General features: G+C 51.8%; 1 protein-coding gene across 1 annotated transcript in view; it reads right to left on the reverse strand.

The window, feature by feature from the left end:
* The window catches only part of ARHGAP23 (Rho GTPase activating protein 23), a 73,443-nt gene that overhangs the window by 8,566 nt on the left and 40,623 nt on the right, over positions 1-24,254 (reverse strand). The window contains exons 12-22 of the mRNA XM_055338016.1: positions 20,444-20,761; positions 19,052-19,113; positions 18,665-18,795; positions 17,922-18,043; positions 17,396-17,551; positions 13,772-13,850; positions 11,018-11,091; positions 10,661-10,750; positions 9,741-9,866; positions 1,707-1,748; positions 1,035-1,131 (exon numbers count right to left, since the gene is read on the reverse strand). Of these exons, the coding sequence (XP_055193991.1) occupies positions 1,035-1,131; positions 1,707-1,748; positions 9,741-9,866; positions 10,661-10,750; positions 11,018-11,091; positions 13,772-13,850; positions 17,396-17,551; positions 17,922-18,043; positions 18,665-18,795; positions 19,052-19,113; positions 20,444-20,761 (1,297 nt within the window). The remainder of the gene's footprint in view (positions 1-1,034; positions 1,132-1,706; positions 1,749-9,740; positions 9,867-10,660; positions 10,751-11,017; positions 11,092-13,771; positions 13,851-17,395; positions 17,552-17,921; positions 18,044-18,664; positions 18,796-19,051; positions 19,114-20,443; positions 20,762-24,254) is intronic.

Consider the following 24,254-nt stretch of genomic DNA (forward strand, 5'->3'; position numbering starts at 1 on the left):
TGTCAGAGGCAGGAGCAGTCAAAATACAAAGGGGGGGTTCAGCCATGGAGTGGGACAAGTTAATGCCTTGAGCCAAGAAGGACTGCTCTGGGCTACTCTGCTATGAGGGTCCATGCCCAGAAACAGGACTAAGGGGCTGAGTGATCAGGGGCTCTGGTTTCAGAAGCAGGAAGAGCCAGCCCTTGGAGGCAACTGAGGCAGGTGCCACAGTTATAGAGAGGCTTTTAGGAATGACGTCCCTCATGTCTGGACAGTCTGGGTCCCCCTCCAGCCAAGCCTCCCCCTGTCCGGATAACCAAAAGTGGCCAGGCTGGGCACAGAAAGAAGGCCAGAGTCTGGGGACTGCAGAGGGCAACCCCAGGTGCCCTGACTTCCTGGCAAGGGGATAGGATCTGGCTCCAACAAATGCCCCCTTCCTCCTGAGAAGGGGCTTTCAGATGGGAGGGTCAGGGAGGTGGGGGGGGGGGTTGCTAACAAGCATGGGTAGCTGGTGTGTCACATCGAGGTGCTTACAACCCGGGACCTTTCTGCCTGCCCCTCAGGCCTGCCCAGCCTTCTTATAATCACCCGCCACTGTTAGTGACCGAGGCCGCAATGCCACACTGTACCCTTTAAATCTCCAACAGGTCCGCTGGAGGAGAGGAAGAAGAGAAGAGAGGGGCAGGATTTAGGGGCGGGAGGAGAGCACAGGGAAAGGAGAAAGGAGGGTGGAGGGGTGCAAGGAGAAAAGGAAGAAAAATTAAAAAGAGCAACATGCCCAGAAAGACACAGCCCATGAGAAATGAAAAGCTCAGGAAGGAAACCAGTGAAGGAGGGCAAACAAAGCCCCTCCCCAGCCCAGGGGCAACTGAGCAGACGAGGAGGCAGGTGCACAGGAAAGCTGGACCTCCCCAGAGAGGAGAAGGCCCTGCCATGGCCCAGTCTCTGTGGTGGGGGCAGAGCAGGGAAGCTAGGCATCTGGCCAGGCACCTGGGACCCTCAGGGATGTGGATCCCACCCCACTCCCACCCCTTCCCAGGCCCCCCCACACTCACCTGAACCTGGGTCACCAGGGGGCACCGTCCTGCCAATGTTAGGCAGGAGGTACTCAATGTTGGGCACTGACTGAGGCTCCTTGTCATCCACAGGAGTCTGCAAACAGGAGGAGGGTCAGCCAGCATGTCCTCAGGTGGCTAGACCGTGGATCCCGCAAAATGGGGTAACCCAAAGGCAAAGCCCACAACTCCTCCATCAAACTGAGGCTCACTGGGGCAACTGTCTCTCTCATCAGTCAGGCACTCTGGAGGACAGGTCCTACATGTCCTCCCATTAGACTGCTTTGTGCCTTCCCCAGCACCTTGACTGAACCCCTAAAGGCTGGAGGCAGGAGCTCTGTCTCCCCCATCAGACTGGACTTTCCTAAGACCTGTACCCTCCACAGAAAACCAGATGGTGGGGGCTGCCTTTGCCACTGGATTCAGTTTTCTTAGGGTCAAGCTTATATCTCCTTTCTCAGACTGGGGGCTCTCGTGAAGGCAAAGATTGTGTTTCTTATCAGATTAGAGGCTCCTGAGGAGAGGGTCTATGTTTCCTCCATCAGACTGGGAAGCCCTGAGGGAGGGACCTTCCCCGACTTGAGTCTTGCTGCCTGCCCCCTCCTGGCCCCCAGCCCAGGATAAGGGCCAACCTCAGACCAGACACCCCCACCCCACCCCCGCATCACTTACTCTCTCTCCCTTGTCCTCATCATCGCTGAAGAACCAGTCTGACTGCAGAGGAGACAAAAGGAAGTGGTGAGCTCAGCATGGGAAGGCGCTGAGGGAAGATGGAGACATGGGCTCCCGATCTGCACAGTCCAGATGGTTCCACTCAGATGCCAGATGGAGTGGGGCAGGAGGGGGCACCAAGGGGTGAGGGTCCCCACCTCATGCCTGGTTACTAGAAGTCCCCAAGGGAAGTTGATGAAGCCCAGGACCCAAATCGATAGATTATGAGAAACTCTTGGAGAGAGAAAAGGTCGGACCCAGTGTGGGAGGGAAACACAGCCTGGTTGGGAAAGGCGCTGAGGATTGATGGAGAGCCGGCTCAGGGAGAGCTTCTCCGCCTGTGGCCTGTGTGTCACTAGACCTCGTACAGTGCACCAGTGCACGCATCTGCAGCTCCCTCCCAACAATAGGCCAGAAGTGGGGACAGCAGCACCATCTAGTGCTGGTCCAGGCCACTGCAGGGAGTGGGCCAATCACAGATGTCCCAGCTGTGTACCCCTCACTGGCACTGGGGCAGCAGCCCCTCCCCTGGCCAGAAAAGTGCCTGGAGGGAAGCGTTAGGAGGTTCTCTGAGGGGCAGGCAGGCAAGGGTTTTCACATAAATGCCAAACAGGATAGAAAATAGAGTGAAAATCCCACTCTTGAATATATTTTGTGATATGTGAGAAATCTTGAAGATAAAAACCCAAAGTTTTCTGAAAGACAAAAACAGACTGCTTACACATGAGCAAGTATTAGCTGTAACTAGAACTTACAGCAGCAAGACACAAGAAGACAATATTTTCACTGTATTGCTAGACTAAAAACTCAGGAATTTCAAACCTAGAATTCTATACCCTGCTAAACTCTCAACTGGGTGTAAACTACAGCTTTTCTAAGACATCAAAAAGCTGACTGCACAAAGACTGTCTTAATTGTGTACATGAGCACATAAAGAAATGACTCCAGGGTGGAATAACAAGCTCTGAGAAGGATGGACAGTAGCATAGAAAAGTCCATTGTCGATCCAAGCAAGGATACTCACACACGTATACAAATACAATCAAAGTATATACATCACACCGTGGATTTCAAATGCAGAGGGAGAAACCAGTGACAGGTGAGCATACATTAACGTACTTGGCTTTCAGATGTGGTGGAAGACAATGGATATTGATGAGCTTTAGAAATAGTCAGAGAAAATGAAACATAAGTGTGGGCTGTTATAATTGTATAATTAAACACAGTATAGGCTTTATAAATTGTGTAATTTTCACATCAGGAGAATAAAAATCAATTCATCTAAGGCAAGGTAGGACAGACCGAAAAGAAATAAAATGAAAATGGGGTAAATAAATGACATTTAAGATAACAGAGATAAGGGATGCCTGGGTGGCTCAGTGGTTAAGCGTCTGCCTTCAGCTCAGGGTGTGATCCTGGAAACCCGGGTTTGAGTCTCACATCGGGCCCCCAGCATGGAGCCTGCTTCTCCCTCTGCTTATGTCTCTGCCTATCTCTTTCTGTGTCTCTCATGAAAAATAAATAAAATCTTTAAAATAAAATAAAATAAAATAAAATAAAATAATAAAATAAAATAAAAAAGATAACTGAGAGAAATCCTAACAGTATAGAAATTAGAATTAAGCCAATGAGTTCACTGATGAAAATTAAAACACACAGATTTGGGGTGCCCAGCTGGCTCAGTTGGTAGAGTGTGTGACTCTTGATCTTGGAGTCGTGAGTTCAAGCCCCGTGTTGGGCAGAGAGATTACTTTAAAAAAATAAAAATAAAATACGGTTTGTTTAAAAATAAATAAAGTAAGCATAGAGAAGGTGGATTAGAAGGACATGTATTAACCTTTTAGAGTGGGTCATTATGGGGGGGCAGAGTGAGGGTAGGAATGAAGGTGGGCATAGGAGACTTGCAAGTTGATGACCATGTGCCATGAACCTCAGTTATTATTTATCATAATTGGGCATATTATTAACCCAAATAAGTGGCACAGAAGAGAAATAAGAAAGAGAAGAGAGGACAAGAAATAATGCAAGATCTAGGGGTGCCTGGGTGGCTCAGTCAGTTAAGTGTCTGCCTTCAGCTAAGGTTGTGATCTCAGGGTACCAAGCTCCAAGTTGGGCTCCCTGCTGAGTGGGGAGTCTGCTTCTCCCTCTCCCTCTGTCCCTCCCCTCCACTCTTGCTCTCTCTCAAATAAATAAATTAGTTTTTTTTAAATTTATTTATGATAGTCACACAGAGAGAGAGAGAGAGAGGCAGAGACACAGGCAGAGGAAGAAGCAGGCTCCATGCACCGGGAGCCCGACATGGGATTCGATCCCGGGTCTCCAGGATCGCGCCCTGGGCCAAAGGCAGGCGCCAAACCGCTGCGCCACCCAGGGATCCCCAAAATAGTTTTAAAATAATGCAAGATCTAAAGTCTGTCGTGTCAGGTTCAAGTTCACCTCAGGTAAATGACCTATTTACTTATCTGTAAAGTGGGCATACTAGGAGTATCTACTTCTAGAATTGTGGTGAGAATTAAAATGAAATCCCATATAGCTGTTATAAAAAAGATTAGAATACCAAGTGTTGGCAAAGATGTAGGGAAAAGGGAATCCTCATGCCCTGTTGGTGGGAATGTGAAATGGTGCAGCCACTATGGAAACCAGTATGGAGGTTCCTCAAAAAGTTAAAAATAGAACTACCTTATGATCCAGCAATTCCACTTCTAGGTATTTATCTGAAGGGGGAAAAAAACACCAACAAGAAAAGATATCTGCACCCTAACGTTCACTGCAGCAGTTTTTATTTACAAAAGCCAAGATACAGAAGTGACCTATGTATCCATCAATGGAGAAATGGATAAAGAAGATGTGGTATATATATATGACATGGAACATTCCTCAGCCATAAAAAGAAGGAAATCTTGCCATTTGTGACCACATGGGTGGACCTCAAAGACACTATGGTAAATGAAATATTTCAGACAGAGAAAGACAAATACCGAATGATCTCACTTATGTGGAATCTAAAACAAACAAACAAATAAACAAAATCCAAGTTCATAGGTAGAGAGAACAGACTGGTGGTTGCCAGGAGTAGGGTGAGGACCAAGTAGGTGAAGAGGGTCAAAAGGTACAAACTTCTAGTTATAAATAAGTCATGGGGATGTAGCATAGAGCATGATGACTATAGTTAAAAACACTGTATTGTATATGTGGAAGTCACTAAGAGAATGACTTAAAAATTCTCATCACAAGGGGCACCTGGGTGGCTCAGTTGGTTAAGTGTCTGACTCTCGATTTCTGCTCAGATCATAATCTCAGGGTCTTGGGATTGAGCCCTGCGTCAGGCTCTGCACTCAGTGGGGATTCTGTTGGAGATTCTCTCTCCCTCTCCCTCTGTCCCTCACCCCACTCTCCCTTGCTTTCTCTCTCTAAAATAAAATCAAACTTTAAACAAATTCTCAGGATCCCTGGGTGGCTCAGCGGTTTAGCGCCTGCCTTCAGCCCAGGGCATGATCCTGGAGTCCCAGGATCAAGTCCCACATCAGGCTCCCTGCTTCTCCCTCTGTCTGTGTCTCTGCTTCTCTCTCTCTCTCTGTGTGTCTCATGAATAAATAAATAACATCTTTTAAAAAATAAAAATAAAAAAATAAAAAATAAAATTCTCATCAGAAGAAAAACAATTGTACCTATACATGGTGATGGGTGGTAACTAGACTTATAGTGCCGATCATTTCACAACATATACAAATATCGGATCATTATGTTGTATACCTGAAACTAATATAACGTTACATGTCAGTTATAACTCCATTAAAAAGAATTTTTTTTTGAAAGAGAGAGACAGAGAGAGAGCATGCCTGCAAGCAGGAGAGGGATGAGGCAGAGGGAGAGGATGTCAAGCAGGTGCCAGGCCCAGGGCAGAGCCCAACCCCAGGCTCTATCTCATGAACCTGAGATCATGAGCTGAGCTGAAATCAAGAGTCAGACACTGGGATCCCTGGGTGGCGCACCGGTTTGGCGCCTGCCTTTGGCCCAGGGCGCGATCCTGGAGACCCGGGATCGAGTCCCACATCAGGCTCCTGATGCATGGAGCCTGCTTCTCCCTCTGCCTGTGTCTCTGCCTCTCTCTCTCTGTGACTATCATAAATAAATAAATAAATAAATAAATAAATAAATAAATAAATAAATAAATAATAAATAAATAAATAAATAAAAGAGTCAGACACTTAGGGGCAGCCCGGGGGGCTCAGTGGTTTAGCACCGCCTTCAGCCTGGTCCTGGAGACCCGGGATCGAATCCCACATCGGGCTCCCTGCATGGAGCCTGCTTCTCCCTCTGCCTCTCTCTCTCTCTCTCTCTCTCTCTCTCTCTCTGTCACTCATGAATAAATAAATAAAATCTTAAAAAAAAAAAAGTCTGACACTTAACCAACTGAGCCACCCAGATGCCCCCCTCCATTTAAAATTAAAAAAAAAGAAGGGATCCCTGGGTGGCGCAGCGGTTTGGCGCCTGCCTTTGGCTCGGGGCGCGATCCTGGAGACCCGGGATCGAATCCCACGTCGGGCTCCCGGTGCATGGAGCCTGCTTCTCCCTCTGCCTGTGTCTCTGCCTCTCTCTCTCTCTCTCTCTCTCTCTCTCTCTGTGACTATCATAAGTAAATAAAAAAAAATTTTAAATTAAAAAAAAATAATGAGATCCTATATGTACAACACATTGTTAGTGTATAATAAACGTTAGCTATAATCACTAAAGGGTGCAGTCCCCAGAGACAGGCTGACTACAGGGAGCCCTGAGAAGCCAGTCTTTAATTCGGTTTGAGGGTGCCCAAAAGTGCTGTGGGAACCCAGAAGTCTAAAGGAAGCTTCCGGGTAGCCCAGAGGCCTCTGGAAGAATGCATGCTAGCTGGTGCCACCCTGCTTTTTGCATATACAGTTCCCACTGCCTGGAATGCTTTCTCCTTTCTCTGCCTGGCTAAATTCCTTGGGGCCTTTTAAGATAATTCAAGTAGCCGCCCCCCCCCCTTGGTCCCTGCCCTACCCCTGGGGCAGGGGCGGGGCCTTCCACCAAGCTTCGCTAGCTGTAGCCCAGAAAATGAAGTGACATCTGTGTCTCAGCACCTGCATTGGCCTCTGGGCATGACATCATGCCCATCAAGTCAGTAACAGAGATCAGAGATCGCTAATTCAGAGAACACTTCCTAGCTGCTAGGTGGCTTTTGAAGTGTTTTACAGCCATTAACTCATATAACCCTCAACAACTACTTTGTGCCATAAGCATTATTATTGTCTCTGCGTTACAGATGAGAGGGTAAGTAATGTGTTTAAGGCCACACAGCATGCAAGGAGCAGAGGCAGAGGTGAACTCAGGCAGGCTGGCTCCAGAGCCAGTGCCCTTCAACAGCTGCCTCAGTGCTTCTCAGCCAGGGTGACTCTACCCCCCCCACTCCCCAGGGGCCATTGGCAAAGTCTGCAGACATTTTCATTTGTCACAACTGGAGGGATGTTCCTGGCATCTAGCCAGAGATGTTGCTCACCATCTTACAATACACAGGACAGCCCCCCACGAAGAATTACCTGGCCCCAAAGGTCACTAGGACTGGCACTGAAAAATCCCAGTGTACATAGAGTAGGAATCAACCACGTTTGCCAGGGGAATAAAGGAATGAATGCTCTTTGGGTTTCAGATGACTCAGTGAAGACAGGTATGAGCTGGCTGGCAACTTGCCACTGGGAGGGTGAACACCTGGGTCTGCACACTTCCACCCTGCCATGATCGATCGTGTTGTGTGACCCTAGGCAAGTCACTGCCTCTCTCTACACCTGTTTCCACCTCCTGTAGGATGCGACAATGGGTCTCCATGCCTTATAGTCCCTTCTGGCTCTGCTGTCTAAGAGTTCCACAGAAGACAGGAGCCCCAGGTAGAGAGGCCAGGTAACAGCTGTGGCTGAAGTCCAGCAGGAGGTCATGTCACCCAGACCCTCAACCATCCACTCACTGGCCACAGACTCAGCCAGAGTCAGAGCACGGTCTCTGCTCTTGACTACACTGAGCCGTGGCTATAGGGCCTCTGGACTAGAGAAAGACCAGCAAACTTGGATGGGTGGACTTCAGTGGACCACAGAGGGGGTAGCACATTCCCTAGACAACTGTCCAGGCTGATTATGTTCAAGTGCCAAGGAGGCAGAGAACAGAGAGTCACCAGCTGCACTAATGCCCAGGAATGAATCCCTGAGTGGGAAAACCCAGATGGGTGAAACTCAATAGCCACTCATTCATTCATTCATGCATGCATTCATTCAACAAACCCTTAGTGTTCACCATATGCCAGGCACTAGGCTGGGTGCTGGGAGTAGTCCTATGAAGGAGACAGATTGTGTTCTTCCTCCCGGCACCCAGCCCAAAGGAAGGGCTGCTACTGTCTAGGGACTCCCTCTTGGGGGCCTAGAGGAGGGTAAGTGCACACACTGGGCCTCCTTTCTCCCAAAGGCTGCTATTCCTGACACCCCAGCTGACCACAGGCCTTGGGCTTCCAGGGGCTTCTCCAGGAGCCATGGGGCTAGTCTCCCTCTCTTCCGCACTGGCTCTTTCCCAAAGCACACACCCATGGGGGCTCCAGGGGCTACCTGGGTTAGGTTGGGGAGCTGAACTTTTCCAAGGGAGATAGCTTCCCCAGACTAAGGCCTCATTCAGGATCCCTGACACTGCCCAGCAGCCCTGGTCTCCCTGGCAGTTCTGGAGTGCCGCCCTTCCCCCCTGCCGCCCCCCCCCCCCCCGCAGGGCCGGTGGTCCCAAAGTTAGCAAGAAAACAGGCTCTGATGTTCCCTCCTGAGGCTCAGAGCCCTGACCACCTAGGAAAGGAAGGAAATAAGCAGGCAAGGCCAGTCAGCATGACCAAAGTCTACCCTGCTGCCTCGCTTCACTGCCCCTGGCCAGTCAGATCAGCTCTAGGAAGGACCCATGAGTCTGCCCTCCAAGTAGGGGAAGAGGAAATGACAAACTTTGGTCAGACAAAGCTGGCTTAGAATCCTGGGGCTGTCACTTATTAGCTGTGTGACTTTGAGCAAGTCACTTTGCCTCTCTGAGCACCAGTTTCCTTATCTACAAAATGGAAGTAACATGACCTGGATTCCTTTCCCTAAAGCATCTGTGACATTGCAGAGCCTGAGGACCCCGTTCTCCTGGCCAGCTGCCAATCTTATTTCTCCTAGCAGGAGGGGGTCTATTCCCTCCACAGGCCATAGGGAGATTTGGAAATGGAAAACGTGATTTATAAAAACATTCCTGAGTGCCCCAGAAGGGGGCGGTGCTGTCCTGGGTTTGGCTCCGGAGGACCAAGGCCTCCTGCGCCCTCTGCTGGCTGCTCTAGGTTCTCATCCCATCATGGACAAGAACTAACTAGAATCCTTAGAGACAGTGGGGTTGTGGTGTCCCTGGGGAAGCCATGAGAAGGCAAGACAGCAGCCGAGGACATACAGAGCACAAGTGCAGGATCCCACCTCAGCCCTTGCTCTGCCCTGTCCCACCCATCACCCTCCACTGGGCATCACCACTTGCCCCCCAAAGCCTCAGTGAGGCCAGCAAGGACAAGTTCTGCCCCCACTACTTGCACCTGTCTGCTTGTTTCTGCCAGGACACTTCTCCTGGGGGCCACCTTCTGAAGATGCCCCTGCATTCACCCCTTGGCTGTCCAACTCCGTAGCACCTTCCCTGACCTTCCTTCACCTCTGACCTTCACATGCATCTTGGAAGCTCAAGGGGCTCCTGATTCTCCTGCTGGGGATGAAACATCCTAGAAAGACAAGGATTCTAGGATCCACTGCTGTTTGGTCCAGAAACACAGCCCATCCCTTCTTTTTTTTTTTTTTTTTTTTTCAGCCCATCCCTTCTGAAGGGCATTCACCATCCCAGGAACATTTGCTTAAACTGTCTCCCCCTTCACTGGGCTCATCCACCCAAGCAGGCAGGAACAAGCTGCCCAGGGGAACATGGCCACAGCCCAGGGTGGCTGCTTACATGCTGGATCAGCGTCTCCACAATCTTATAGCGGTCAGGCATGTGGGTCACCATGTCTGCCATGTTGTCCTCAGACGTCCTCACCAGTGTTGGCCCGAAGACCAGGGCCAGGTTCCTGGGCTCCATCTGGGTGAGGGAGGAAACCAGGTCAGTGTCAACACCCCATGAGCTCTGATCTCCAGTCCCCCATGCCTCCCTCACTGTGGGCACCTAAGGCCTGAGCCCCAACCACATCCTGAGCTATGCTTGGCTTAGGGGATGGACACCTCCTTGCTGGGCATGGAGATGCCTGGTAAGTACAGCACAGGTCAGATTTTCAGCCTTATACATCCCCAGGTCTGGCAGCCAAGGGCAGTACCCAATCTGCTCATCCATACTGCTCTAACAATGAGAGATCCCAGAATAGGGAGGGACCTTCTGGAGGTTCTAAGGGTATCTTAAAACTGGGAGAATTCCTATAGCTCCATTTATTTTCCCTGCTGCAGAACCAGAAGATGCAGAGGTTTGATTAGAAAAAAGCAATGTGGGGCATTTGGCTGGCTCAGTCTGTACAGTATGTGACTCTTGATCTCGGGGTTGTAAGTTTGAGCCCCACATGGGGTGTGGAGATTACTTAAAATAAAATCTTTTTAAAAAGAAAAGAAAAAGGCAACGCAAGAGATTCGAGCTAAATCTGAGGAGAGATTTCCATTGGACACTGTGGGACTGTGGTTCTCTGCCTCTGGGAGAACCTCGGAAACTCAGGAGATGACTCTCCGGGGGAGAAGCACAGAAAGGTGGGGTGGGGACAAAATGACCTCTAAGTTGGAGGAAGGTGCGCCTAGAGGACCATGGGATTATCTGACCTGGAAGAGCATAGAATATGCTGAGAGGACCTTATATGCTTCCTTGCCCCACACTCTACACCAGAGTCCCCCCACCTTGTTTTTCTCCGAGTGGTCAGCAATGGTCTTCAGATGGCCCACGAGGAATTTGAGTGTTTCATAGTAGTGTCCTGGGAGATCTCGGATCTGAGAAGGAGTGAGAAGGGACATGGGTTGTGATGGCCTCTCCACCTCCCCACCACACCCCACAGGGGCTCCCACTGTCCTATCTCGGGAGTCTGGAAACCACCCTCTAACCAGCCCTGTTGGATAGATGGAGAAACTGAGGCCCATAGTGGAGCAGGGTCTCTCCAAGGTCACAGAAGGAATAGAAGGACTCCAGGCCTCCCAAGGTGATGGTGTCCTTCCAACTTAGTCTGCCTTTTGCCTAAGGGCGTCTCTCTCCCCCCTTACCAGCTTCCGGAGCGTCTTCATCCGCTCCCTTGAGTCTTCGATGCGGTTGGCCTCGATGAAGTCGTTGTATTTGTCTAGAACACAGTGAAGACTCTTTAGAGAGGTGGAAGGCAGTCCTTTCTCTCACTCTCAGGGTGGGCTGCTCCCAAGCTGAAGAGACCCAGGTTGCTCCAGTTGGGAGAAGCTCTGTGGCCTTGTGTCCATAACATCCAATCCACTATAGTTGCACTCAGGTGTGCACCTGACCTGGGGTAGCCCAGGTGTGTTTGTTTGGTAAGAAATAAGACCTGAGCTGCAGGTTGATAATGGCAAAGGGATCCTTGCCCCAGTCTCTGGGACAAGGACACCACAAGGTTAAAAGAGGAGGTTACCTAGAAAGAGCGAAGGGCCTTTCAGCCTCCTGAGCTGAGTCAAGATGCCCCCAACTCCCTTCAGAAGAAGCCCAAGGGGAACTTTAAAAAAAAAAAATGGAACATGGGAAGTTCTAAAATTCACCTGATGAATAAATGCATAATGATTGCTGAGAATATTTTGTAAAGGAAGAATGACGAGGGAGGATGTTCCCTATCAGATACTGAAACATACTAAAAACAACACAGCCAGAGCAGTCTGGGACCCACAGGGAAAGCTAACCAAGGGTAAGGACACAGAAAGGAGGGGAACAGGCCATGTGGGTCTTTACTATGTGACAAAGGCAGAACTTCAAATCAGTAGGGAAGGATAGAGGTGTCAATAAATGTCCCTGAGACAATTAGCTATATTGCTGGAGAAACGAAAATCCATTTCCTGCTCACATAATACATAAACACATTTAATTGCATTACAGAGCCAAATGTAAAAATTATTTTTTTAAAGATTTTATTTATGTACTTGAGAGAGAGAGAGAGATAGTGAGAGACAGCAGAGAAAGCAGAGAGAGCACGAGCAGGGGGGAGAGGGAGAAGCAGGGCTCCCTGCTCCCCGTTAAGCAGGGAGCCCGATGCAGGGCTCAATTCCAGGACCCTGAGATCATGACCTGAGCTGAAGGCAGATGCTTAACTGACTGAGTCAGCCAGGTGCCCCCCAAATGTAAAAATTATTAAGATACTGGAAACACAAGAAAGTATCTTCACAATAGTAAGGCCTTCCTAAATATGAGATGCAGAATACATAACAGCTTTGATGACGCTTACAATAATTGTTGACAATTCCTTACAATGCAAAGTTAATATGCAAATGGCAGACTGGGAGCAAACATCTACAAACACCCAAAATATACACAAGCTTGTCTCCTACAAATCAATACAAAAAAAGACAACCTAACAGAAAAATGGGCACACAGTCTGAACAGGAGATGAGAGAAAACAGAAAAGGTCAATAAATGAAAAGATAGTTAATTTCCCTAGTAATGAAAGAAACAAAAATGAAAACAGTAATGAGATGACATTTTCCTTCTGATTAACAAAGGTATAAAATATTGATAATATCCAAGGTTGATGCGGGAGCAAATTCTCTCCTGTGCTGTTGGCAAGAGTGTGAATTAGGGCCTTCTTCTCAGGAGACTGGACATGAGCTTTCAAAAACGTTGGCCAGGACCCTGACCTAGAAATTCTACATCTAGGAATCCACCTTGAGGACATTGATCCAGGCGTGCGGGGACACAGTTAAGGAAAGTTGTTGCAACCATTTTTATAAGAGCAAAAACCCGAACACGACCCAAACTCCATCCATAGGGGAGTGATTAGGCAAACCATAGCCTATTCAGACTAGGAACTACTATGTGGTTGATTTAAAAGAAGAATGAGGTAGGGTTCTATGTACAAACATGAACGAATCTCAAAATTATAAGCCTCCTTTTGTTAAGGACAACCCCACCAGTGGCGTGCTGGAGCCCGCTCACACTGGCTCCTGAGGGCTGGAGGTGTTCCGTTCATCCCGACTCCACGTTGGTGGTAGCTTATCCATGACTTGAAATAAGCCACAATGGACAGATTTGTACATGCAGACTGGAAAAATGCTAAAAATCAAGTTTTTTTCCCCTCGAGAGCCAGATGTTAAACATCTGCCAGCACACCTGTGAACTCACCCCTCTCCAAACCCTATATCTGCATCTATATCTCTGTCATGGGTGTAAGAGGGCCTGGGAGGAAACACAACAGACCATTACTAAGCAGCTCAGCAAACATTAAGAGCTGGGCCCTGGAGCCTGATGCCTGGGCCCAATGCTGGCCTGACACTTACAACCTGTGTGACCTTAGGCAAATGACTTCATCTTCGTTTCCTCATCTGTATAGTGGAAATAATAGTACCTACCTCTCAGAGTTGTTGAGAGGGAGCAGGGCTTGGCACATAGTCAGTGACCAGACAGGGACAAGAAGTGTGACAGGGACCTTTGTGTTCTCTTTCCTTGTATCTCTACTAAGTTTGTTCCAAGCACGTGTTTCCCTTGTATTAAAACAAAAGCCCCAGGAGGAAAGAACTAATAAACCCAATTTAAAAAGCAGTATCAGGGCACCTGGGTGGCTTAGTGGTGGAGCATCTGCCTTTGGCTCAGGGCATGATCCTAGGGTTCTGGAATCGAGTCCTGCATCAGGCTGTCCACAGGGAGCCTGCTTCTCCCTCTGCCTACATCTCTGCCTCTCTCTCTCTGCATCACTCATGAATAAAAGAAATAAAATCCTTAAAATTTATAAAAAATTTTAAAATAAAAAAACAAAAAGCAGTATAGACAGGTTTCTGTCCTCCTCCCATCCTCTGCTGCCACCCACTACTTACCATCAGTGAAAAGAGGCTCAGGTAGTTTTCGGAAGAAGGACTTGAGCAGACTGCTGATCACGTTGAGGTCTTGCCAGCGCTGGGGAGAGGGCAAAGACATCAGGCCCCAGGCAGGCGTGGTGCGGCGCACATGCCTCCATGCTTGTCCAGCCCTCAAGCTCAGTCTGCCGCAGCCCAGGCCCTCCCCGGGGAACACTCACAGCTGTGCCCAGACCATGGATCTCCAGGCTAAGAAGACTCCTCAGGGTGGTGGTGGCAGAACAGTCCCCAGCTGGGTCCTGGCCCCCTGAACAAATGGCCCCAACCCCCTCGTGCTCCAGAAAGCCAAGTGGTCTCCAATCTTTGCCTACCCACAGAAAGTTCCAGCTACCTGCTTTGGTGCAAGCATTGTGGGACAGAAGTAAGTGAAACCTCCTTGGTGACTGGGCCTCTTTGGACCTCCTAGAGCCCCCTCCCTGCCTCCCAGAGCTCTCCGTTTAGCAGAGTCATCCTTGGACCCCCTCTCTTTATCCATAGCCCAGTAGTCACTTGTGCCTGGCACCTTGCTGTCTCAGGCCCTTTGCACTTGCCGATTCCCTCCCCCAGAACCTTCCTCTCCTGCCTTCACAGGCCTGGCTTCTCATCCTGCCCAAAGGTCACTTCTTCAGGGAGGCCTTCCCTGACAGTCCCAGCTAACGCAGCCCCCACTGCCACTGCCCCGTCATCTGTGCAACAGCCCTGACTTTGTTTCTTCTGTGGTGCTTGCCACACTTTGTCACTGTGGTATGCATTTGTCTCCTTGCCCCTGCCTGTCTGCCTGGCAGACTGCAGCTCCCTGAGGAGCAGGGACCCTATCTGTCCTGTCCCCCACTGTGCTCCTACCACCTATCGAGCTCAATGAGCCTGGCACTTAAATGGTCTAAGTCGGCAATTCTCAACAGGAGTGGAATCACTCCCCCAGGGACATCTGGTGGTATCTAGAACCACTTTGGTTTCCACAACTGGGGAGTGCCACTGGCATCCAGTGGATAGAGTCTGGGGATGCTTTCAAATGTTCTGTGATGCACAGGACAACTTTCCATGACAAAAAAACTATTCTGCCTAAAGAGTCAAGATTGAGAAACCCTGTTCTAAATGAACGGGTTGTTAAATGCAAGAATCACTGAAGCATGGACGGGTCATTGTCCCCTCTCACCACCAGGGGGCACCACCACCGTGCACAAAGTCAAGGGTAAAAGACTTGAGAACCGCTTAGAATAATTCAGGCCCAGAAAACAAGGTAATGCTCTCCACAAAGACACAGAACTCCACAATATACACACTCTGTACAGTGGGGCCACAGCCCAATGCCACACCATCCCACAAACAATAGCTTCCCCTCAGGCTCAGCAGGAGTTAGTCACCCTGCCCGCAACACTTAACTTCCAGCTATCCCCAGGATAAAGGACAGGACTGATGCCTGAGACAAAACCACACACCCAACACAATGGGTGTACCCACACTCTGGGCCTTGACATGGGCCAGCTGCCTGTCCAGCTCTGGCCATGCTTCTTCCTGGCTAAGGCTCCATGAATGTGCTTCGGGGCATACCTACCCCTGCCCAGTGCAGCTCCTGCCCACCTGCTCCTTCAGCTCCTGGCCTGGGGGCATGGTCTCTTCTCATCTCCCAGCTGCCAAACCCAAGGCTTCTGGACCCCTCTTGTGTGTGCATATCAGCCCCTCATCCTCAGCCACACCTGAGCCCTCTCCTCTGTCCCATGCAGAGCCTGGCCCTTCACTCCTGATGCTCTCTGTCTGCCCACCTAGCAATTCCCTCCATTGTCCTGCTCTGTGCCCCAATGTGACCACACCCATCCCCCCAGTCCACTTTTGGGCAGTGCCTGATTGTGCCATCACCCCAAATCCAATGGGGGCCCTACCTGACACATCCTCTTCTCTGGCCCTACTCCCCCAGTTTCTGCCAGAGACATACTATCAGCCCCCAGTTCAAATGTTGGCTCTTCCCTGCCCCTCCTCATGCAGTCAACTCCTAGAGCTGCTCCCATCCTCCCTAATTCCTCTGGGACCACTGTGTCCTCCTGGTCCCTGGCACTTCCCACATATCAGCAGTTTCCCCTACAGATGCCCTACTCTGGGCCTCCCTCATTCATATTCATCAGGCATAAGCTAACGCAGACCCCATGCTCATTTATACCTCCCCAGCTGAAGAACCAGTGAAGACTCCCTATTGTCCACTGGATCAAGATCAAAGGCTCCAGTGCAGCCATCAATAGCCCTCTGCCTCCTGTCCTGGGCTTCACCCTCCCCACTGCCAAGCTCAGGAAGGAGGAAGGGGGTGGGTCTGTTCTCTCTTGACACTCAGACCATTCTTTGGGATTTTGGAAAATGCTATCATTCCCAGCCTGGACTGCCTTCTTGTCCACCTGACCACTCCCATTCATCCTTCAAAGATTCCAACACTCAAGCTTCCGACTTGCTCCAGCCCTCAGCATCTTCTCCTTCCTCATCACAGTCTGGTCCTTGATGAGAGATCAGCCTTTTCTCATGGCTACTATCCCACATATCATGTCTTGCCACTTCCTCCCCAAGGGCAGGAAGACTGGCATGTATCACATAAGGTTTCACAATATGTGACTTGTGGGACTTCACTGCCCAGATTCATGGCCTTCCACATCTTTCTCAGCAGAGCCCCTTTTGTTGAACAGAATTATCCATGAAAACCCAATATGAAAATAATTGATATTAAAAAAAAAATTAACAGCGCAGATTACTCTAGTTCAAACAAGGAAGCGGGGAGGCGGTACCCTGACCTGTTCCAGGCCTCCCACAGCTCCTCTGGGGAAGACGGTTTGAGAAACACTGGCCTTGCTGCAAATACTTTTGTTATTTTTTTTTCCACACTGAAATATGTTTTTGGCTTTTCTTCCAGCTTTACTGAGATGTAACTGACATGTAACCTGCTGCGAGTTCGTAAGTGTGGCTGTCACATTCCTTCCCGAGCTGGCTGTGTCACACCCCACCAGCCCCTCCTCTTCCCGTGTTGTAACCACTCAAAGTGCTGGCTGCTCCAGAAAATACCACATGCTCGCCTTCTAAGCCAGGGGTCTGCAAACCATAACCTGTAGGTCAAGTCCAGCCAGCTGTCTGGTTTTGTATGACCCTTGAGCTAAGAATGGTTTTTACATGTTTAAAGGGCTGGGAAAAAGAAGAAGGAGGAGGAGGCAGAGGAGAAGGAGACCACATGATGGTAACCAATGCCTAAAGCTTTTGCAACCTGGCCCTTTACAGAGAAGGTGAGTTGACTACTGGCCGCACCTCTGCCCTGGCCATTTCTTCCGCCTGGAATGTGCCTACCTACCCAGCTTTCACTGACACTGGGGAACTCTATTCATCCTCAAGGCCTCAAAACCTATTACCTGCAAGCCTCCACCTCAGGGATCCCCAGCCATGACTGTGTCTGTCTCTCAGGCTTCAGCTGGGGTGATGCCCATCCTCGGGACTAGCCTGCCTGGGCAGGTCCTATCTCACCCATCTGGATGCCCTGGCCCACTGCCAGGCACATCACAGGGTCTGATGAACACAACAGACACATACCACCTTGCCCCCACCTCCACCCCTGCTTTCAGACTCCCCAGCTGCACCCACCTCATCCTGTAGGTTGATGTCACCGGGCCCACGGTTGAGCTGCTCCTGCAGGCTGGACACCACCGCATTGTTGCCTGGCACTCGGTAAATGCCCGTGGACTCCAGCCCCCGTGCTTCCACAATGCGACAGCACGCAGCCACAATCAGGGGGACCCGCTGGGGACACAGGCAGGGCAGACATGTTAGGAAGGTAAAGGGCAGGCCAGAAGAGGCGGAAAGGCCAAGACGGGAGCAGCAAAAGGCCAGAGCTGCTGCCCAGAGCCCCATGCAGGGGCATAAAAGGCCCTCACTGTCTCCAGTTCAGGGGCTGGAAGTAACACCAGAGCCTCGCCAAGGTCAGCAGAGGACCACCACCCAAGAGTCAAGAATTCTGGGTTCTGCCTCAGCTCCACAGTTCCCTCCCTGAGTGCCCTCCGACCACTGTGTCTCTAAGATGAGCTGGAGAGCTGGTTCCAAAGTCCCTTACAGCTCTGTGCCTTGGTCTCCCCCATTAACTGCTGGCTCTGGAGTGTAGCGGGGGACTCACCTGGTTCTCGATGGCTGGCTGGCACTCCTCTAGCCGGACCCCAAATGCCCGAGGAGCTGCCTTCTTGTTTTTCTTGATAATGTTGATGCCCCAGGGGGTTTTAGGAGTGGCAGCACTGTCATCTGGGGGGGGGGGGAGGCAGACAAAGCCAGGCTGAGCTGGGGGCAGGGGGAGGAGCAGCAGCCACACCAGGTCACACACACCTCATCCCATGCTTGGACGTATGGGGACTCCATCAAGAGGCAACTGAAATGATGAGGGCTGATGGGAAATTATATCCCAAGGGATAGCCTAAGAGATGAGGGTGTGTATTCCTGACAAGACAGCCTCAGGGTAATGTAAGGACTTCTATATGGTCTCAAGGGCTTGTTGTTTTACAACAAGGTGAGAGCCAGAGATTCTGGTACAACCAAAGAAAGAACTTTCTAGTAGCCCAAAGTGTATGAAGATGGAAAAGGCTGCCTCCAGAGAGAATGAACCTTCAGCTCCTGAAGGATGATACAAACAGAGACTTGGAGTATACCCAGCTAGGATGTCATGGGGGGGAAGTCAGGTTCCAGGCCCTTCCAGCCTTGAGACTGGGAGCCCGCAGACCCTCACAGGCACACATCCACAGGCGTGCACGCACACACACACACATGAGCCCTTGGCACACAGGCCAATCCACGGGGCTGACCCCCTCCCCATCTTCCCACACGCATGCACACACACACACATTATCCCCTCAGCAGCCACCTTCATACCCTTGTTTCCTGCAGGCTGGTCCTGAGTCCGGAGGCCACGTGCAGCACTCTGTTTGAGGAACTCAGACTTGAGGCCCCCCAGGCCACGAGAGATTTTTGGGGAGGAATCAGCTTTGGGTGCAGAGCTATGGCTGTGTAGGAAAAGGGGAAGAGAAGTCTTCATCTGGGGTGACCCAGTGTGCTGCCTGCCCCAGCCTCCTACCACTTTGGACCTCCCCTCCGTCCCTGAAGCAATGAGTTTGATGCCCCTGCCATCCTGCCTGCCCTGCCCCCGGCAGAGGGTGACTCGGGGGCTGCCCTCAGGCCTGGAGGTGGGCCAGGAGGATGACCTCTGTTTGGAGTGTCCCTGCCCTATGGCCAGGACCACTTAGGAGAGCCGGGCCTCACCTTACTTTGCGATAATCATTAAGCTTCTTGCTGATCAGAGCTTGGTTGGCACAGCCGGGGTCCTGGAGGAGAGGAAAGAAAAAGCAGACCCCATCAGTGCCCACAATCAGCCAACTCAGGTCTCACCCCTGGTCCCTGCCTCGGCTTTGCCTCCCCTCTCCTCCATCTGCCAGCAGGAGGGCTTACACCCTGGAGTGAGAAAGACCAGGGCTGGACTCCTGAACACCCCCTCACCAGCTGTGTGACCTAGGGTAATCCACTAGCCTCTCTGAACCTCAGTCTCACCCACAGTAGCAAAGGAGAGAATATGGCAACCTCAGGGTTGGGGTGCATAACTATGCATCTGGCACTGATCACATTCCTGGCAAGGCACTGAGGAGGCACCCCATGACCGGCAGCTATTGCAATAATGAAGGTCACTTGAGACCCTCCCCCTCCCCCCGACTGTGCCCTGATGGGAACAGCTCAGCCAGGAGCCCCTAGAGCTGGAGCCACAGTTTCCAGGTACTTTCCTCCTTACAGTAAGGAAAGATAATGTCCTGAGGGAAAGCAGAGCCTGGTTCAGTGAGAGCATATGCCTCCCCTCAGTGAGAGGGCCTGTGGCCCAAAGGCTATGTACTAGTGTCCCTCTCCCCGTGGCCAGAGCAGGTGCACACCTGGACAAGGGCGCAGGCCCACCATCCTCATGTTAGAGACCAGCCCCTGAGCCCAGGACCCCCACATGACTTTGTGCGGAGACAACATGGTGCAGGCACTTGGTGGGGAGGGCAAGGGGAGGCAGACAACCTCCCCGCCCAAGCTCCTGGTGTGAGGCTGCAGCTGCCCAAGAGGGGGCGCCATTTAAAAATTACACTGAAATCCCTGCCAAAGCCTTTGGCTCAACCACTACAGCTTGCTGCCAAAGGCCAATCCTCTTGGCCTCCTCCCAAGGTCAATGTGTTCATGCCCTGCTGACAGGCCAGCCCTGTCAGAAGTGCCAGCCACAGTTCTGGCACGGGGGCACCTCATTCTGTAATACACACTCCAGAAGAAACCTCTCCTTCCTGAACCCCAACTTGAGGTTGGCCTGGAGCTGACCTGTCTGTGCCAGAGCCTGCCCAAGGCAGTAATAATAATTAATAATGATAATAATAATAATTAGTGTCATTCCTCCAGTTATTATTGTTACTGCCAGCCAGGGAACACTGAGGATGCCAGGTGCTCTGAGAGCCACTGTCTGCATTTTTCTCTTCCACCAAAGCCCAGGTGGGTACAGCTACAAGGTGTACTCCTGTTAGCCCATTTTATGGATGAGGGAACTGAGGCTCAGAGCGGCAAAGCGAGGTCCACTGGCAGGTGAGGAGCGGCCCTGGCTCCCCACCCTCCCGGCTGATCCCCGCCGCGGGCCCTCACCTCGCCCTCGGCCCTGCTGTTCTCTCGGATCGCTCTGATCCAGCCCAGCATGTCATCCCGGTCCTCAGCCTGAAAGAGATATTCACAGAAGTCAGCGGTGGTCAGCCGGAACACGTGCCTCCTCTTGGTCTCGCTGTAGGAGATGTCCACCAGGCAGGAGCCGATGCAGACGGGCGCCGCCTCGTCCTCACCTGCGACGGCCGCCGCCGCCCCCGCCGCCGCCGGCCCGGGCTCCCGCCGCTCCTTGCTCAGCGAGAGCGAGCGCGCCCGCAGCGCGGCGTACACCCGCTTCCACTGGCGCAGGCCGCCGCCCGCTTTCTGCAGGGAGACACGGGGGAGGGGGAGACACGGGAGGGGGCGGGTGTGAGAGGCCGGTCCTCCCCGCCCCCACAGCCCGAGGGGGCTCTAGGAGCTGCGGGCGGCCACAGCCGTGGGGCCCCCACTGCTGCCCAGCCCCTCCCCTGCCTGGACACCCCTACCTATTACGGGTCTCAGCGCCCCCCTGCCCCCGTGTCCCCAGTCATCCTTGAATGCCAGCGTCAGCAGAGTCTGGCAGCGGCACTGCCCAGCCTGGCCACCGTACGTAAGATCCCCGCACAGCCGTTCCCAGGCCACACGCTGCCCCTGCGCAGCACGAGTCCAGAGCTGTCCACCGCACCTGCTGTCCCCACTCTGGCCCCACTCTGGCCGCTGGCTCAAGCCTCTGCGGAGTATCCCGGCAGAACTGGCTCACAAGGTCAGCCAGGACGCCCATGTTACCGAAGCCAGTGGCAGCTTCTCCGTCCTTCTCAGCTCTTTCTTAACCCCTCTGAGGCATGTGACCCAGCCTGCCATTCCTTCCTTCTCTAAACCCTCTCTTGGCACCTGGGACCCCAGGGGCCCTGTTTTTCCTCCTAAAATCCCACTGGCTCCTTCTTGGTCTCCTCCATTGGTTCCCTTCCCCCCAACATCCTCTTGCCAGCCATTCTCGATGGAGGCGAACCGGTGCCCAGGGGACATTAGTCTGGAGACGTTTTCAGGTGTCACACCTGGGCAAGTGCTATGGCATCTAGTGGGTAGAGAGGTCAAGGATGCTGCTAAACATCCCCTGATGTCCAAGACAGCCCCCCACAACATAGAATCGTCTGGCCCCCCATGGCACTACAGCTGATGTTGAGACCCTGCCCTAAAGCGAGGGGCGGCGCTCCAGACCTCTATCCTGGGTTCCCCTTTCCATCCATGCCTCCACTCTGATGTCATCCACAGCTGTGGCTTTAAATCCCATCTGTCTGCTGATTCACAAATGTATCCCAGGTCTGGCACCCCCCACACCCCAGCCACAGTGCTGCACCCCCCACTGCCTGCCCATAGGCACTCTGCACACTACTTGCTCACCATGGGGCACTTGGTTTGTGTCATCAAACTTGTTCTCCACAGCAGCCCCCCCCCAACTTCTCCAGCTCAGTAAATCCACCCAGTGGTCCAGAAACCTGGGGGTTGCCCTTCACCCCTCCCTTTTCCTTACCCTTGACATCCAACCCATCACAAAGTCACAGCTGCTCTGCTTCCAAAATACCACCTGTCTGCATCCTTCTTGCTATCTACCACCTTGCCCATGCCACCAACGCTTCTTAACTGGGCAACTACACAAACCTTCCCAGTCCCCACCCTTGCCTCCTGTAATCCACTCTCCACCCAGCAGCTGCGGCCACCATGTTTTTTAAGTAATCTCTGCACCCAACTTGGAGCTCAAACTCATGACCCTGAGACCAAGAGTTGCACGTTCTATGGGATGAGCCAGCCAGGTGTGCCGCGGCCACCATTTTAAAATGTAAATGTAAATGAGATTGTGTCTCTCCCCTGCTTAACACCCTCTCAGTGGGTGGATGCCTCCGGAATCAAATCCAAGAATTTCTGTGTCCCTCCCCCTCCAAACTCAACTTCTCCACCGACTTCTTTCTCACTGTGTCACGACACAGGGGCCTTCTCTGTGAACAAGCCAACCATCCCCTGCTAGGGACCTTGCTCTCTCTGTTCCTTCTGCCCAGAGCCTCTTCTCTTGCTTCTCCATGTGGCCTCCCTCTTGCCCTTTAGGTTTGCTCAAATGTCACAAACATCACCTCCTCAGCGAGGTCTTCTCTGACCATTTTTTTTTCTAACAGCAGCTTCCCCACTACCTCCAAATTTAAAGGCAATCATGTGGGCAGGCCTGGTGGCCCAGTGGTTTAGTGCCGCCTTCGGCCCAGGGTGTGATCCTGGAGACCCGGGACTGAGTCCCACGTCAGGCTCCCAGCATGGAGCCTGCTTCTCCCTCTGCCTGTGTCTCTGCCTCTCTCTCTCTCTGTGTGTGTGTGTCTCTCATGAATAAATAAATAAAATCTTAAATATATATATATATATATATATATATATATATATATATAAAGGCAATCATGTCACCCAGTTCATTTTCCCTGAGTGCTTACTGCAACCTCCAGTTATACTAGTTGTGGATCTCTCCAGTAAATGGAAAGCTCTTGGGAGATTGTCTCTCCTCTCACGTCCACACCCAAGAGCCGAGAGCCGTAGAACAGCCACAGGCATAGGGTAAGTGGTCATCAATATTCACTGAATAAATGAATTAATCATTCCCAGAGCACACTAAGGGCAGGAGCTCCATCTCCCTCATCAGATGGAGGGCTCCCTTCCTTGGGTTGGTGGCCTACCTGCTCCTCCTCCCCCAACACGGGCCTCTGCCCTCAGAACAAACCAGGTGAAGAAACTCCATGGCTGGAAGGGAACACAGCCACATCTGGCCATGAGCCCTGCCCACCACCGCAGACCTGCTGGACCCAGAGAGGATCGTCAGAGCAGGAGACTGCATGGTCCTCCAGGGGATTTTTTAATGTCAGGGTGAGGTGCTGGCAAGGTGTCCCTTTGAGACCAAGCCAGCTAGATGACCTTGGACAAGTCGGTCCCCTGGCATCACTGTTCCCTATTGGTAAAATGAAAAGTGAACTAGCTGGTCTCAAAGGTTACATCTAGCTCAAATGCTAGGTCTGTGACTGCAGGGACTTGTCTTGTCACACCCATGCACACACACCGCCCCCCACTGCCTGCTGCCCAATAGTGAACAGCCTCTGAAAGAGGAGGCTGGGGGCTGGGTCGGGGTTGCCCAGGAGAGGCTAGATTTGCTAGAGTGGACAACATCTGTCTGGCAATCAGTTTCCTGGACAGACTAAGGGCCTGAAGCTGACCTAAGGAACCCTCTCCTAACTCCTGGGCCACAGCATCTAGGGGATAAGTGAAATCGGGTCCTGGCCAAGCCAGGAGTGGAAGCCTCTGTCCTTTGGAACTGGTCAGTGAGCAGGAAGGGGCCAGCTCCTCTCCCTGCCTGGGAGACACTGGTGGGGCTGTCAGGAGCCATCCACAGCTGGGGGACAGGATACCTGCAGGCAAGAGTCAGCAGCTCTCCCCAGGCCCTCAGAGGGGCTCAAACTTCAGGCTGGAAGGGTTTGCCCACCCCGGCTGCCCTTCCTCAGCTCCCACAGCTGGCCTCCTGCTGCTCCTCCTAGGCAACCCCTCCTGCCATCTTGTTGGCTTTCCTTCTTGGTCTGTGTTCCCCACTCCCTCTCAAGGTGTAGCCAGGCTCTTGCCTTATCCCTCAGTGCTCCCCAACCCATGGAGACAGAGGCCCATGCACACCTGGATGGATGGACTCCCTCCTGAGTGCCATGCCTCTGGAGCTTCTGTTCCCAGGACACCTCCACTGGGATACATCCCAGGGTCCTTGGACTCCACAAGTTGCCATATGAACCCTTGGCTTTCTCTCACCAAACCTGCCCCTCCTGTG

The sequence above is a fragment of the Nyctereutes procyonoides genome, unplaced genomic scaffold, assembly GCF_905146905.1.
Source record: "Nyctereutes procyonoides isolate TBG_1078 unplaced genomic scaffold, NYPRO_anot_genome, whole genome shotgun sequence".
NCBI lineage: Eukaryota > Metazoa > Chordata > Mammalia > Carnivora > Canidae > Nyctereutes > Nyctereutes procyonoides.